Here is a 15,260-nt window from a genome sequence, read left to right on the forward strand (position 1 = left end):
GACTCTGACTTCTTTTGTCTTGGAAGGAAATCCGTCCCAGTCCACTTCACTGCACTACATGAACCCGTACCAGATGAATGCCTATGCCATGGCCCTGAAGGCCGTGGGAGAGATCATCCAGGACTACGACAGTGATAAGATGTTCCCTGCCCTGGGATTCGGTGCTAAGCTACCCCCTGATGGGAGGGTCTCCCACGAGTTTCCTCTGGTGAGTAAACTTATTTCAGACACTCAGGTTGTAATTCAGCATCAGAATTGTTCATAAAGTGAATCAGACTCTATGTGAAAATGAATTTGGCCCTCCCAGTGGAGCTTATCTTTGACTATGAGCGCTTGTGTGCGTTTTTATGCTTTCCCCAACATGTATGGATAACGTGCAATATGGATGTGTGGATTTTGAGATGAATGCTGCTACACCTCTGACATGCATAATTCAGAGTGAATTCATTTACCTTTTTATAGTGCAAATTAGGTTCTGTAAGGCTGAAGGATTCTTAAATCAATTTGGCTTCTCTCTGCCAGCTAATGTTCTCTGGCTGCTGCATAGTACAGCCTAATGAGGAGTCTGTCTACTGGGTAACGTCTGCATCATGTTTCTATTAAAATTTGCAAATTAAGATTCATCCCACCATATAATTGAAGCCTCATTCTTTCATCCTTTTGTCTTGTAAGTGGGTTTAAAAGTAAAGTGGGATTCCTGGGTGAAATATTTTTCTTATATATTTTCGGTTAGAAATGTGCGTTGTTGCTAAAGAAGCTACTGTAACTGGTGAAGCAAGGTTTGACAAGCACGTCTGTGGGAGCAAAGACGTATACAGTGGACTCGAAAGTTTGGGTACCCCAGGTAAAAATTTGTATAAATGTGCATAAAGAAGCCAAGACAAGATGGAAAAATCTCCAAAACGCATCAAATGACAGATTAGACATTCATGTAATATGTCACAAGAAGTTAGATTTTACTTCCATCATTCACACTTTCAAAATAACAGAAAACTAAAAAAATGGCGTCTGCAAAAGTATGGGCACCCTGCAGAGTTCATACCTTGTACTACCCCTTTGGCAACTATCACAGCTTGTAAACGCTTCTTGTAGCCAGCCAAGAGTCTTTCAATTCTTGTTTGAGGTCTCTTCGCCCATTCTACAAAAATCTTCCAGTTCTTTGAGATTTGTGGGCTGTCTGTCATGCACTGCTCTTTCAAGGTCTATCCATAGATTTTCAATTATGTTGAGGTCAGTAGATTTTGAAGGCCATGGCAAAACCTTCAGTTTAGGGCTCTTGATGTAATCCACCGTGGATTTTGAGGTGGGTTTAGGATCATTATCCATTTGTAGAAGCATCCTGTCTTTAACTTCAGCTTTTTCACAGATGGCATCAAGTTAGCATCCAAAATTAGCTGAAATTTTATTGAATCCATTTTTCCTTCTACTCATGAAATGTTCCCTGTGCCACTGGCTGCAATACAACCCCACAGCCTGATTGATCCCCCCATGCTTAACAGTTGGACAGAGGTTCTTTTCATTAAATTCTGTGCCCTTTCTCCAAACGTACCTTTGCTTATTCCGGCCAAAAAGTTCTATTTTAACCTCATTGGTCCACAGAACTTGTCTCCACAATGGATCAGGCTTGTCTATATGTTCATTTGTAAACTTCAAACGCTGTTTTTTGTGGCGAGGACGTAGAAGAGGTTTTCTTCTGATGACTCTTTCATGAAGACCATGTTTTTACAAGTATCTCTTTATAGTGGAATGGTGTACCATATCTCCAGCGTCTGCCAGGTCTTTCTGGATGGATCGTGCAGTCAGACGTGGGTTTTGACTTGATTTTCTCACAATCCTGCGAGCTGTTCTGTCTGATATTTTTCTTGGTCTTCCAGATCTTGCTTTAACGTCCACTGTTCCTGATGCCTGCCATTTCTTAATTACATTCCGAACAGAGGATATTGTAATCAGAAAACGCTTTGCTATCTTCTTATAGCCTTCTGCTGCTTTGTGAACCTCAACTATTTTCATTTTTCTAGACAATTGCTTAGAAGAACTCATGGTGCTGATTGTTGGGGCAAAGTCAGATGAGTCTGGGCATTTAAAACCTTAAGGTTGACATCACCTGGTCTCCAGACGATGATTGAGAACAATCCATGACACTGTCAGTTCTCAGCTTTCCAAAGGAGGTGGTGCATGCTATAAACTATCGAGTGTGCTTTTGCAGACGCCATTTTTTTGTTTTGTTATTTTGAAAGTGTAAATGGTGGAAATAAAATCTAACTTTTTGTGACATATACAAAATGTCTGATCTGTCATTTGATGCCTTTGAGATTTTTCCATCTTTTCTTGGCTTCTTTATGCACATTAATAAAAAAAAATTATTTTTGGATCTAGACAGTTTTCACTCATTCATCACTTGTCACGATCTCTGTTGTGTTACATGAAAAAATCACAGACACTCAAAGACCTCATTGGTAATTTTGTGTTCTTGCAGTCATCTACATTTGTGTTTTTTTCCACATCTGCGCAATGCACGATTGTAGTTTTCTTGCAATTAGTAAGCACCAGTGTGGCATAATCTGAGTTCACTTTGAAGGGTATGATAACTAGACATTCATAAACACATCAGAAAACACTACAAAGCCTAGTATATGTCACAACCCTGGAGCTGATGTGTCCGTTTAAAGACTATACCAGCACAATTCCTTCCACTGACAAAAATATGCAACCAGACCAGACAGTTCGTGAATTTAGAACTTTATTCTAAGTAACTTAAGGTTCTAAGACAGTTCTTCTGTTGTTAAAAAAAAATGCAAGTAATAAAAGTTAAAAACTGAGAATTGGGACCCAATCTCCTTGCCGCTTGTTCCCAGTGTCTATGACAGTGTCGTTATGTTGCTCTCAAAGGAGCGTCCGATTCCGCCAAGGGAATCCTGGGTTCTTCTTCTCTTGCGCCTGTCCGCGCCGCAATTCCCACACGGCCAACACTGGGGGAAAATAAGGGCAGCTCTCAGTCACGTACAACACCAAACAATTCTTTTCCACACATTCCCAGAGGACCGCTGGAGGACTTTCCTTTACTTATCTGTTCACATGCATTGAACTCCACATTTGGGTGGCTGCAGTCCCCCTGTTGCTTCGGGCTCTAAGGACGTAGCCCGGTCTGCACCACAATGCGTTCACCTGCACTTCAGACAATCCGTCATGGCTGCCCCTGCTCCAGCCCGTCCGCTCACCCCCATGTCCTCTCCTCAGTATGCCAACATCACTATCCTCCATGTCAGTCCAACTCCACGCTCTCTCACTCTTCCTTCCTGCCTGTTTCCCCCAGATCTCCTCCTTGCTTCTGCCCGGTCCGTGTTTCCCCTTCAACCCCCCTTGCGCTTGCTCGGTCCGTGTCCTCCCGTACCTGCTTTCCATTAAGCTCAGGTCTTTACACCTGTCCTGCATTAAGCTCAATAGTCAGGTCTGAAAGTCAAAGGGGGAGGAGCTCCAGTCTTGTCAAAGTGGTATGGTATATCCACAACAGTTCATGCAATAAAACTTGTAACACATGCAGCAAACAGGATCAAAACATGCGTACACTAAAAACCCTTAATACATTCCATTAGTCTAATAAAAAACACCATCACAGCAATTCACATGCATTCATGTTAGTGGTACAGAAATCATATTTTTGCGACAGACAAATACTGTATGAACCTTTCAACCTGAGAGGAAAGTCAAACTATCTTTTCAGCCTGGCGTTAAGTTACTCTTCAACTTTACTCCCACACCATAGACTGTATACTAATGGACAACGCATCCGGTTCGGCGAAGTGGTGCAAATGCGGAAATGCCTCAAACCTGCATTCGGTCTGAATTCAAGCAGGGGATGACGCGTGTGGTTGAAAGGGAGGTCATTTCTGTAGAGGTCTTTGAGAAAGTGACCCACGTCTCACTTGATTTATTACCTCAGTAAACCTTTTCACAATGGGTTTATGGTCTCAATCTCTAGTTTTAGGTCTTCTGCCACACAGAATGATGTTCATTTTTTGAATTATGGTCTTGTTGATTTTAAAATCAGCGACAAGGCAGGGGGTATTTTAGGGCGTGGCTATGATGTGATTGCCAGCAAAAGTGTGTAACGTAACATAGAGCATAAGGGCTCCTCCCTCACTCCTCCTTCTCGTCTAAAATCATCACATCCGCAACCAGGATGGCTGTGCCCGTAACGGCAAACTCAATGACGGATAGCAGATCTCCACAAACCAAAGGGTGACGTCACACATGCTCTGTCCATTAACAGTCTATGTCTCAGACACACTGTGATGCTAATAAAACACTGATTATTGTTTACATTAACTGTTAATTGTTAATTCAATTCCATCCTGACTACAATTGTGTTTTCTATACCGTTCATGTTTTGTTTTTGTTTTTCTCAGAATGGCAACATTGAGAACCCGTACTGTAACGGCATGGAAGGGATTCTCGAAGCTTACCATCAAAGCCTTAAGACGGTTCAGCTATATGGACCCACCAACTTTGCTCCTGTTGTTAATCATGTGGCAAGGTACAAGAACTGTCCCAGTGGACATCACAGAGCACAGTCGTCCTTTCTTTGAAAGTCAAATTGTAAATAATCCTCAGCGGGTAGATGCCGTCAGAGGTATTAAAACAGTGAACGATGGTTTCTCTATGAATTCAGCAGAACTAATGAAGGGAAAATAAACAATCGGCTGCCAAGCTGAGATGAATGGAAATGGTAATCGAGTATATGCAGGACAAGATATATTAGAGTGCAGATGCTACAATGCTTATTGGACGTCTAGTGTGGTGGTGAGCTGCACCACATGGTTTGTTGGAACAGTAGTGAAACTATAATGAGGCGTTGGTGTACACTTTCTATATACTAAAGTGGACACTTTCTATATATAGGGTAATTTTTGTAGATATAAAGAGGTGATTCTTTAATATTTTTCAACAATTATAACTTTTTTGTGAAGACATATTTTATATCACTAAACTGTGTTTTACTATATTGTCATTCATTATCTGTTTAAACCCCAGCTTCCACTTATGGGTGTCTGTGGGAGGATTAGTGGTCCTTGACAAATACATTTACTAATACTTAAGTAATACAACACAATTAATAAATAAAATCTTAGAAGGATTTTATGCCCAATAAATATATGTCACATTATGGCTTTGAAGAGTCTCTGTTGAAAGCAATTGCAGACTTAAAATAAAAACAATTTCTACAGGGTCACTTTATAGCGTGCAGTAAAACTCAAATAAGATTATTCACAAAGCTGTTGCAGTGCCTCAACTATTCAGAACAAGTGAAATAAGTCATGACCAGAAACAGATCTTAACATTAGATGTTGAGCAGAACATACAATAGTTTTTGGTTGAAAGGGTTTGAAGTTTATACATTTACTGTTTGACATGAGGCACAGGCAGAAAGCTGATGTGTTAATGCAAGCAAACAATGCTCTTAAACGGATAATGGTGTTGATGCAAAATACATGCTGTATACTAGATGTACAGTATGACGTTAAATTGTTGATATGTTTCATGTTCTACGTTCTCATCTAAGGAGTAATCTTAAAAATATAGACCCTATAATACAATATTGTGTTTATTGTTGCAGTAATTACTCTGCTAATGTGGTCAAATGTATCAGGTGAGTGTGGCCCACATGGCTGTTTGGCAGCTGTGAAAGACAAAGGTCATTTTAATCTCCTAAACACCAGTCATCACTCTTGGTCTTGTCACTGACTGGTCAAGCGCTTTAATTAAAATGCCAACTCATCAAAGTCAAATTCACCAATTTGAAAGCGAGTGTAAGGGCTGACCTTTCACCTGTCTCACAATGATCTGTCATGTTTTCCCCCGTCTTGCTCATCATGTGTGGTCAATCCAGTGCTAGGCAATCAATAATGCTCTAAAAGAATAAGACTGCAGCACTTGCATAAACAGTTTAATAAATTATTCATAGAGCAGCCAGTGATGGGCGACTGAAACTAGGCCACACTCTCTGCGCTGGGTCTGGATAGACCTCTGAGACAACATATTTCACTTCTTTACATATCTATATTGAAGCTTTTGTGCAATACGGTGAGCAGGGGGTAACAGTCTTTCTGAAAAACCATGTTTAAAAAATGTTTTTTTTCAATGTTTTTTAATCTCTGACACAAACGTTGCTGCTCTTAGATGTTCTCTGTGGTTGTTTAAACCAATCTCAGAGTTTTGTGTGAAATTCATGGACATATCTGCATTTGTTTCAAATATTGCTTTATCTTAACATGGTGTCTGTGGTACTGTCTTAAACCACTCTGTGTCGATTATTTCTCTGTTTTAGTTATGCAGCAGCAGTGCAGGATGGTTCTCAGTACTTTGTGCTGCTCATCATCACTGATGGCGTCATATCAGACATGGCTCAGACCAAGGAGGCTATAGTGAATGTAAGTGCTGCTCTAACACTATCTGGAGGACATTAACCTCTCTCTCTCTTTCTCTCTCTTGCTTTCTGTTGCTCTCTGTCCCTCAAACTCTCTCTCCCTCTCTCCCCTGCATTGGCATTGCCGGTGCTTTTAGCTTGCAATGGCATTTCTCTCAGGTTTCTCTTACTTTGAAGGGTTTATAAGCCAGTAGCACTAGATTTGAGGATTTATGGGATGTTTTCTGCTCCACTTGTCTCACCCCCTGTGCTTGGGTGCTCTGTTTGTCCAATATTTTTCCTTTTTATTGAGACCCTCAGGAAGCTATGGGGCTCAGCTAAGGTTTACTTTCTGGTCAACAGGTTCACTTTATTAGAGGCAATGGTCTTACCCAGCACACCATCTGAGGCACAGCAACACGCTGCTCTGACCCCCAGCAGACTGGGTTTAAAGGGAATTTGCGACTGTTAATCAAACCATTCGAACAGCCACACCTTCCTTTTAAGATCTTGTCTGCTGCTCTGCACTACTCGGAACCTGCTGTGTCTTACTACCACCTCTCGCCTCTCAGTTTGGACCTGGCTACACTTTCCTCTGCCTACTGAGCAAAGGCCTGAATGACCTGCCTCACTTGGCATGTTACATTTGCCCTGGAGAGATGAATCATAATAAAAGAGTTATGCGCCACGCTCATCTCTGCACTTTTTTAGTTGTGCTTGCTGATGCTGTGGTGTATATTTGCATAAAGCAGATATAATAATAATAATAATAATAATAATAATAATAATAATAATAATTTTATTTGTATTGCACTTTACATTACAACAATCTCAAAGTGCTACAGAGCATATAATGTAAAGTCAATAATTATTATAAGAAGAGATCAATGTCAATAAATGTTAAAAGGAAAACCTATAAAATACATTTAGTAAAAGCTTTTTTTAAAAGATATGTTTTTACGTTTTGCTTAAAAACCTGTGTAGCCTATGGGTAATGTTGCAGGTACTGCTGTTGACCAAACTGTACTGGCCGAACTAAACCAGCACAGCTTAACCTTCAGTGATTAATGTGTCTACACATCTAACATGACAGCCTCTGGGGCCATCTTTCCTTTGATGTTTTTCCCTTAAATTTCATTTCAGGATTTTAAATTATACTAACAGGATCTTTCTCTGACCTGGTAGGCTTAAATGTAAATGAATTTCTGCCCAGGTATTGGATTATGTCTCCGGGTGTCAGTTTGTTGTCTGCGAAGGAGGCTGGCTCAACCAGTAACTTCATAAAAACCTATGAATATTTTAAATTTCAGAGGAACTTAAAGAACCACTCTGAACCAACAAAGCAAATGTTTCACTTGGCTGGCCGACTTTGGACACTTACTGAACTGACTAAAAAGCAACATGCATGTTATGTAAAAAATGCTATAAGAAGAGATACTGTTTTACTGAATGTACTTATGTTACACACATTTTATTTCTTATTTGACCAAATTCCTTATCAAGCCAGCATATTTAGATATCTGTTGTTAAAATGAAATGTCCATCATAAAACTCCTTTTCTTACCATTGACCTCTTCAACACCAAATTCATTACAAACTTTGTTCAAACCCAAAAATCGTCTACATAGACACCAGATATGTTATTGTATATATGTATCTTGATTTGGGAAAAATGTGTATAAAATTATGCATGAGACATAGAAGGCAACTATACATAGACAACATTTGAATATTTAACTCAGGGTAAACATTGTGCTTCAATAAAGAGTTGGAACAAACTGATTAAATTATTTTCCAAACTTAAAGTTACTTAAAGATGCACTGAAATGAAAAATAAATTTACCAAGTTCTAGTTCTTTATTCTTGTGGTAGTTCATTTATTTATTTTTTACATGCTAAATACATGAGTGTTTGTTTGCAAAAATAGATAAAAGCGATTCTTAAAATGAATAAATCAACAGTTCAAGTGACATTCCCTTGAGTGTGCAAAAAAAATGATTTATGATAATGTAAAAGTTGAGATATCTAAAAACAACCCAGATACGGAACAGATACATCTCATTTTGCAAATAAACACATTTTCGAGTATTCTTTATATCAAAATCCATCTCCTTTCTCGTAAAAATATTTTCAATGACTCATTTTTAATTTGATCATATCAAATGTGATTTGGAGGGAGTTAACCCCGCCCGTCACATAAAGCCACATTTGACCCTGAGCTTGTGGGTAACTAGCTGAGCAATATGACAGTTGGATTTCACCTGGTTTTTAGTTCCACATATCTGATTCATTCTGAAATATGTCAAGTCACAAAAAATAAACACGCTGTAACTTCCTTCCTTTTAAGAGGAAATTAATGGGGGAATTGGATTGTAAGAAGTGAAATACACACACCAAAAAACCTGGACGTGTTAGCATCTGCACTGGAAACATCTATCTACCTATCTACTGCCAATCCTCATCGCTTGGTTAAAGTGATCAATGGGGCACAATTGTGTATTATAACAATCAAGTCTTGGTATATTTGTTGTGGTTCTGTGCAGTGAGAGGAAAATGTGTTCAGACAGATCGGTGGAGTGAGATCCCCTGAGTGACTATAGTACAAGCAAAGTAACAAATGGTGTAGACTAAATAATTCAGCGCTGGATACAGACATTTATAGGTATATGCTTGTGTGGTATTGTGCTGCTGGAAATGGGCAAAGAGAATGGATGTATTGAGAGCAAAAGGTCATGAGGAATGAGCCTGGTGGAGGGGGATATGGAGGGAGAATAATGAAAGAGAACATGGAGAGGATGGTCCTCTTCAGTCTATTTGTGACAGGGCTCTCCCCTCAGGAGGCTTTTCCAGGAAAGCTGACCTACTTTTACCCCTGTAAATGTTTCTACCACCAAGCATACATTCATTCATGCCAGAGCATTCACATTCTCCACATCAGGACTGTGGTTTAGATTCATGCAGTGAGGGAAACCTGTACTACAAACTGTTTGGAAGATAAACCTGAAATCCTTTTAATTATGTTTAAGTTTAGATAAACAGGCAGGACATGTTCTGACATTGTTTTTCTGTTTTGACCTTAACAGTGTTTGAAACATTTAAACATGCAAAGATCATGAATAGATCATGTTAAAATAAGTGCTGTACAGTAAGGGTGTAGGACGATGTTTTTTTAATAAAACATACTTTTTTCATGTTTTTACGTTACCCTCACTGTTTTACTCATTCTTTGTGACCATTAAGTCAAGAATATTGTGTAACCTTATGCACTTTAACTCATGTTGTGTTCAACATAGTAAAAGCAGCCTTTAAAATGTGTACACTGTATAGACATTTGCTAAAATATTATGTTATAGGCTGGCTAAGTTGAATAATGTATTTTATATATTTTTCTCAGTTCCTGGATAACTCAAACTAAGCAACATAATGTGTTATTTAATCTTGTCCATTACTGTTTCTGTTCTCTGGAGAAATGTCCTTGCAGATTAATTCGGACTTTGCAGAATGAGAAGTCTAGTGGGAGAAAAATACAAATGGAAATTTGTAACCCTGACTGGTTTGTTCTTCTTGTCCGCAATAGGCAGCCAAACTCCCCATGTCTATCATCATTGTTGGAGTTGGCCAAGCTGAGTTTGATGGTGAGAACAGTAACTAAAGTTTTTCAGAAAACAAATGTGTAAAGAAACAGTGGAAACCAGGTTTATGGTCAGTTTGCATCAGGGATGGTTTGTGTTAGTCAAATTTACTCTTTAGGCTTGCCCCCAACCATAACAATTATACATCATCATCAGTATGAATTTATGTTTATGTGAGATTATTTTCAATACTTTTTCTCTGCAGCCATGATTGAGCTGGATGGTGATGACATCAGGATTTCCTCGCGGGGGAAATTGGCAGAGAGAGATATTGTACAGGTGAGATCTTTTCTAAGGTTTTGTCTCACTCTCAGCTTAACATAGAAAGGACACGGTTTACTTTCCAAAGAGACATGGTTAAAAAGTTTCCTGTTAGTTGCACTGCTTATAGATGCCCATGTTGGGTGTTTCTAGTTACAAAGCAAGATATCTCAAGAGCTACAGGCCAAATTACCTTGGAAGATGTTATTGATAATTCAGGTTCTAAGAAATTTTCACTTTTGCACATTCAGTATTAAAATGAAAATATCATTAGGCACATGACAATGCAATTTACAGAACACATTCATGTTCTCCAGAGGATGAACCCACTCCATGTTTTGTTTTTTTATCCATGCTCAATTCAAAACTTTAAATTTGTACACAAGAAATCAGGTGGATGGATTTTGCATAAATTCACTGTGCATGCATTCTTCATCCTCAGAGGATGAACCACAGTGCTTTGGTCCTTTAAATGTGCTCCACTGTAAGAATAATATATAAACTTTTCCCGCATTAGTTAGCAATATTAGCAGAACACATTCATCCTTAAAAGAGGATGCACTCTTGTATCAGATAGATAGATGTTTTAATGACTGTATGGTTTTTCTTTTAGCACCAGCATCAGGGAAACTTTAACATGCTCTTATCTTTAAAGGTTTATGCATGTATCCCTATAGCATGTAGGTTACCTCCGCAAAATCAACTACTGGTACTTATGGCGGATACAGACATGCCACATGGCAGCCTCGAGAACTGTGATCAGTCAGCTTGGGCAGCTTGTGTTTCTGATGCAAGTAGAGATTCTTAAGCGTGAACACGACATCAAGGAACTTAAAGAAAGCCTCAAATATCTGCTGATTTTTGAGGGACAAAAGTCTAGCAAAGCCACCTCCGCTGCAGGTTTTCTACTAGAGCTACAGCTACAGAAGGGCTTTAGCCTGTCAGACTTGTTGCATACATGATAAATTATTTTCATAAAGTTACACATTTCTCACAGTTTGTCCCATTCAGAGACTACATGGACCGCACAGGCAACCACGTGCTGAGCATGGCGCGGCTAGCTAAGGACGTACTGGCCGAGATCCCTGACCAGCTGATCTCCTACATGAAGAGCAGAGGCATTAAACCTAACCCTGTCCCACCAGCTTACTCGTTTGGGGATCAACCCCAGACCAACCCCGTCTGAGCCCCACACACAGCTCCGCGTTGGGTTGGGGCAGGGTTGTGGTTGAGGGGAACCAGCCTCCACAACCATCTTTTGGAAAGAAATGGAAACACTTTTAAGGCCCTTTCGTAAATATTATTTTGGCTAAACAAAAAAGTAGATGAGACTCCATTTTGTTTTGGAGAAATACAACTGCTTTGGGTGAACCTGCTGATAATAAGGGAGTATTTTTTTCTCTGAGGATGAGAGTGCTGAGCGGAGCCAGGTGTAGTTGTTCGCTGTCAAACCTGTCAAAGTGGTGATGTAATGGATAGCAAGTAAACCCGTAGAGAGAGCCTGTATGAAGGCATAAATATATTAGAATGTGGCAGTGTGTATCAAGTTTGTGATACCTTTTGGAATTGATGTGTGTTATACTATGAAATCATATGTATAGTAATTTATTTATTTATTTATTTCAGAAATAGTTTATTCCTTTGAGGGGGTTTTAAAGGGTGGGGATTAAAGTCATATTTTCCCTGTAGTTTTCAATCTTATATTTTGTGACTAGTGTAATAAAAAAGATCCCCATTTCTACTTTGATAAGCACTGTAATATAAACGCATGTGATAAGACCTATTCAGTAGCTAATGAATCATTTTCACTGATGGATCATTTTTGATTGTGAGCCATTATGTAGAGGACCTGCTGTGAGCTGTTGCCATACTGATTTTCCAACACCATGTCTTATACGTATTTCTAATATTTATATTAACAGTATGCACTAATTACTGTCTAAATGAAAAGCACAAAGGTTAAAATGTTAATGAGCTCAAAACCATTATCGCAAAGAAAATAACTGAAAGGAACCCACATTAAGTTCTCAATACGCTTTAGCATTAGTTCAAACCGGATGAAACAGGAGGAATGTTTATGAGGAAAGGACTATACTAATATACATATACATTACACATATATATAAACATATATATTTATATATAATATATGTATATATATATATTTACCTTGTATATGTTAAAAACATATGTATCATAAAAAGCATGTTTACAGAAATATAGATGAATAATTCAAAGCACATACTTGCTTTCACTGCTTGTATGCAGAGAGGTAAATTATAAGTCCTGCTGCCATATTTCATTCAGCATCTCACTGTTTGTGTTTCTTTCCATTACGTTTCTTGTGGTTACAGTTTATTGTCTGGGATTTTCCTTGGACCCTACAAATACACTTTCGAAAGACTCTTAAATTGATTTGGTTTTTCCTGGAATGAAAACTGAACAATCACAAATCTTGCAATGAAATATTTGGGCGTTGAATGTTTTTTTTTGTTGTTGAAGAAAACTATTTTTGTTCTGATTCATTCAGGACGGCACATTTTATAAAAAAAACCCATTGTGATGCCATTTTACTACCTTAGATACAATTTGACATTTCTTTTACAATTTAATTCAAGCCAGATATGTTCACATTTCTTTTTAGTGACTGTGTACACATTGCTTAAGACAGTTACAGCCATTGTGGCCCAGTTGTGTACATCATATCGATTTATAATGTCCATCATTTCCATTATTATCTGTCAGTCACTCAATATCTCGATCCAAATGTGCCTATTATATGTAAACATATCCAAATTCAGTTACCCAGGTGTTACTCTGCCAGCAGCAGCAGGTCTCATGTTTAAGATGTACACACAGAAAATGTTGGTGACGATAAAACTGTTAAAAGATTAGGACTATTACACGCTGCTCATTCAGTGTCCTGTACCTTTTATACTTACAGCTCTTCACTAATTATCTTTAAAATAATGAGTTAACAGTGTCGCTGAGCCTTGTACTATATTCAAAGTCAAGACTTGTTTACAACTCAACTGTGGCTCTTAACAATGCCTCAAGGAAAAAGTAAACATTCATGGGGTTCATTACGAAATAAGTTTATTTTTTCTCTTTAAGAGAGAGAGTTTCATGAAATGACATTGGAGAATTAACGTTTACAAAGTGTTGTCTTGTTCTCTGAGAATGTGAAGCTTGGATTTCTCACTGGTGTTATATTTTGTTTTATGTTGGGAGCAAATGTGTTTATGTAATTCATGTTGCTTTATGATCTTTGTTAACTGCACAATGTTCTCTCACTCTCATTGCATTAGTGCTCTCAGAGAGAAGTTTTGTGATGATACTGCAGAAATTAGGTCCAGAGGCAGTGAAGTCCTTCTATCACAGGCCCAGACCCATATTTGGCTTTTTTTTTTTTCTTTTTCTTTTTTAAAATTATTATTAGCAATGACATTTCTCCCTCAGAAGAAAAAGCAGCGTTTAATCTGCTGCCAAATTCACTTGTTCATCAGAAATGAAATGAGGCCATTTAGTTACATAACACACATAAATACCAGAATACCTCTACAGAAAGCCATTCAAGCCAAAAAGAAATCATGACTTTACATTGAATACATTTCTTGTTAAATATATTTTAAGATTTGTTATGAATTACTGACTTATGTATCTGATATATTTACTTTGCAGCAAACCTCTTCAAATTTTACTTCTCAAAGTGATTTGTTATTGTCACATTTTCATTTAAAAAATAATCAGAAGTTAATAATTACTCACAAAAAATGAATTAGGGTACGTATGTCATTTGGCTGGCATGTTAAGTCGGCATCAGCATGCAGCTCTGCATGCATATACTGTGAGTGTGATCGCAAATGGCTGTAAGAAGAAATTAAATAAAAAAGTAGAGATGGGGTTTTATGTTGTGTGCACATATTTCATCTAATTATTACTAAACAAGAAGGCTTTTTGGCCATTTTACTAAGATTATAACAAGCTATATTTTCTTCACAGTGATTAAAACAAACCCTCGGGAGTGAAAGAAGAAAAAAATGTAATATGAAATGAGCACAGTAATGACATTTCTGCAGTTGTGAAACATTAAGGTATTATGAGATAGATTTTCCAGTCTAAAAGATGTCTCTCCAACAATACAATTAATTATTTTCTCTCAGTGGAAATGGCTTTGATTATCTTTTCATTTTGAAACTTTCTTTGAGGCTGAACTCTATTTATGTACATATGCCCCGTATAAAGAATATTCAGTGCCCAAATGTGTTCAGTTGTTGGAATTGGCCTCTTTAGACAATGTGCATGTTTGTGCCAAAATGGCAGGAGGTTTGATAGTCTACCTTCATTTCACCTGATAAGTGCATCTGCCATGTACTTTGTTTGTAACTTGGGATGTTATTTAGAGATAACAGCCACTTCTAGCATGTTGCATCTCTGGTTTCTATCCATTCTGTTCCTATGAGACACATACTGTATGAGTTCTTGACACTACTCTGTTTTATCCCAGGTTGTTTACATACCTCTCTTGATCCTTTGATTTGCATGCTGAATAATTTCCAAACCAGGTGTTGGACATGATACTGTCGTCATACGTGGTTTGTGAAATGCTTTGTAATGGATTGCCTTAACTGAAGATTAATAAAATATTGACAACTTTGGCAGAATACACAATGTTTTTTGTGTTTGGTCACTTTGAGATGAAGAGAGTAAGGACTTCGAACTTTAAATTTACTCCAACAGTTTTGCATTTCACCCCTATAACAAGGTTGGACTCATGATGGACAGTTTAATAAGTGTTAAAATAGATGCAGCAGAAACATAGATCTCTTTTTTTTTATTCCACGCCTTTTTCTTCCTTGTTAACACATTACCCACAATGCAGTTTGGTCTGAGATTCCGGTGTGTGGCTTGTAGTGGCTAATGTAGGCTTGATCTGTTAGCATCAAGCAGTGATGAGAGGCGGG

General features: G+C 38.1%; 1 protein-coding gene across 2 annotated transcripts in view; it reads left to right on the plus strand.

The window, feature by feature from the left end:
• cpne5a (copine Va) overlaps positions 1–14,962 on the plus strand; it is an 83,762-nt gene extending 68,800 nt beyond the window's left edge. For both annotated transcript variants that reach the window (XM_032521163.1, XM_032521164.1), the window contains 6 exons: positions 27–208; positions 4,407–4,534; positions 6,326–6,428; positions 9,981–10,038; positions 10,241–10,314; positions 11,294–14,962. In XM_032521163.1, the coding sequence (XP_032377054.1) occupies positions 27–208; positions 4,407–4,534; positions 6,326–6,428; positions 9,981–10,038; positions 10,241–10,314; positions 11,294–11,482 (734 nt within the window). In that variant the 3' untranslated portion in view covers positions 11,483–14,962. The remainder of the gene's footprint in view (positions 1–26; positions 209–4,406; positions 4,535–6,325; positions 6,429–9,980; positions 10,039–10,240; positions 10,315–11,293) is intronic.
• Positions 14,963–15,260: the final 298 nt, after the last annotated feature.

Source organism: Etheostoma spectabile, chromosome 7 (assembly GCF_008692095.1).
Source record: "Etheostoma spectabile isolate EspeVRDwgs_2016 chromosome 7, UIUC_Espe_1.0, whole genome shotgun sequence".
NCBI lineage: Eukaryota > Metazoa > Chordata > Actinopteri > Perciformes > Percidae > Etheostoma > Etheostoma spectabile.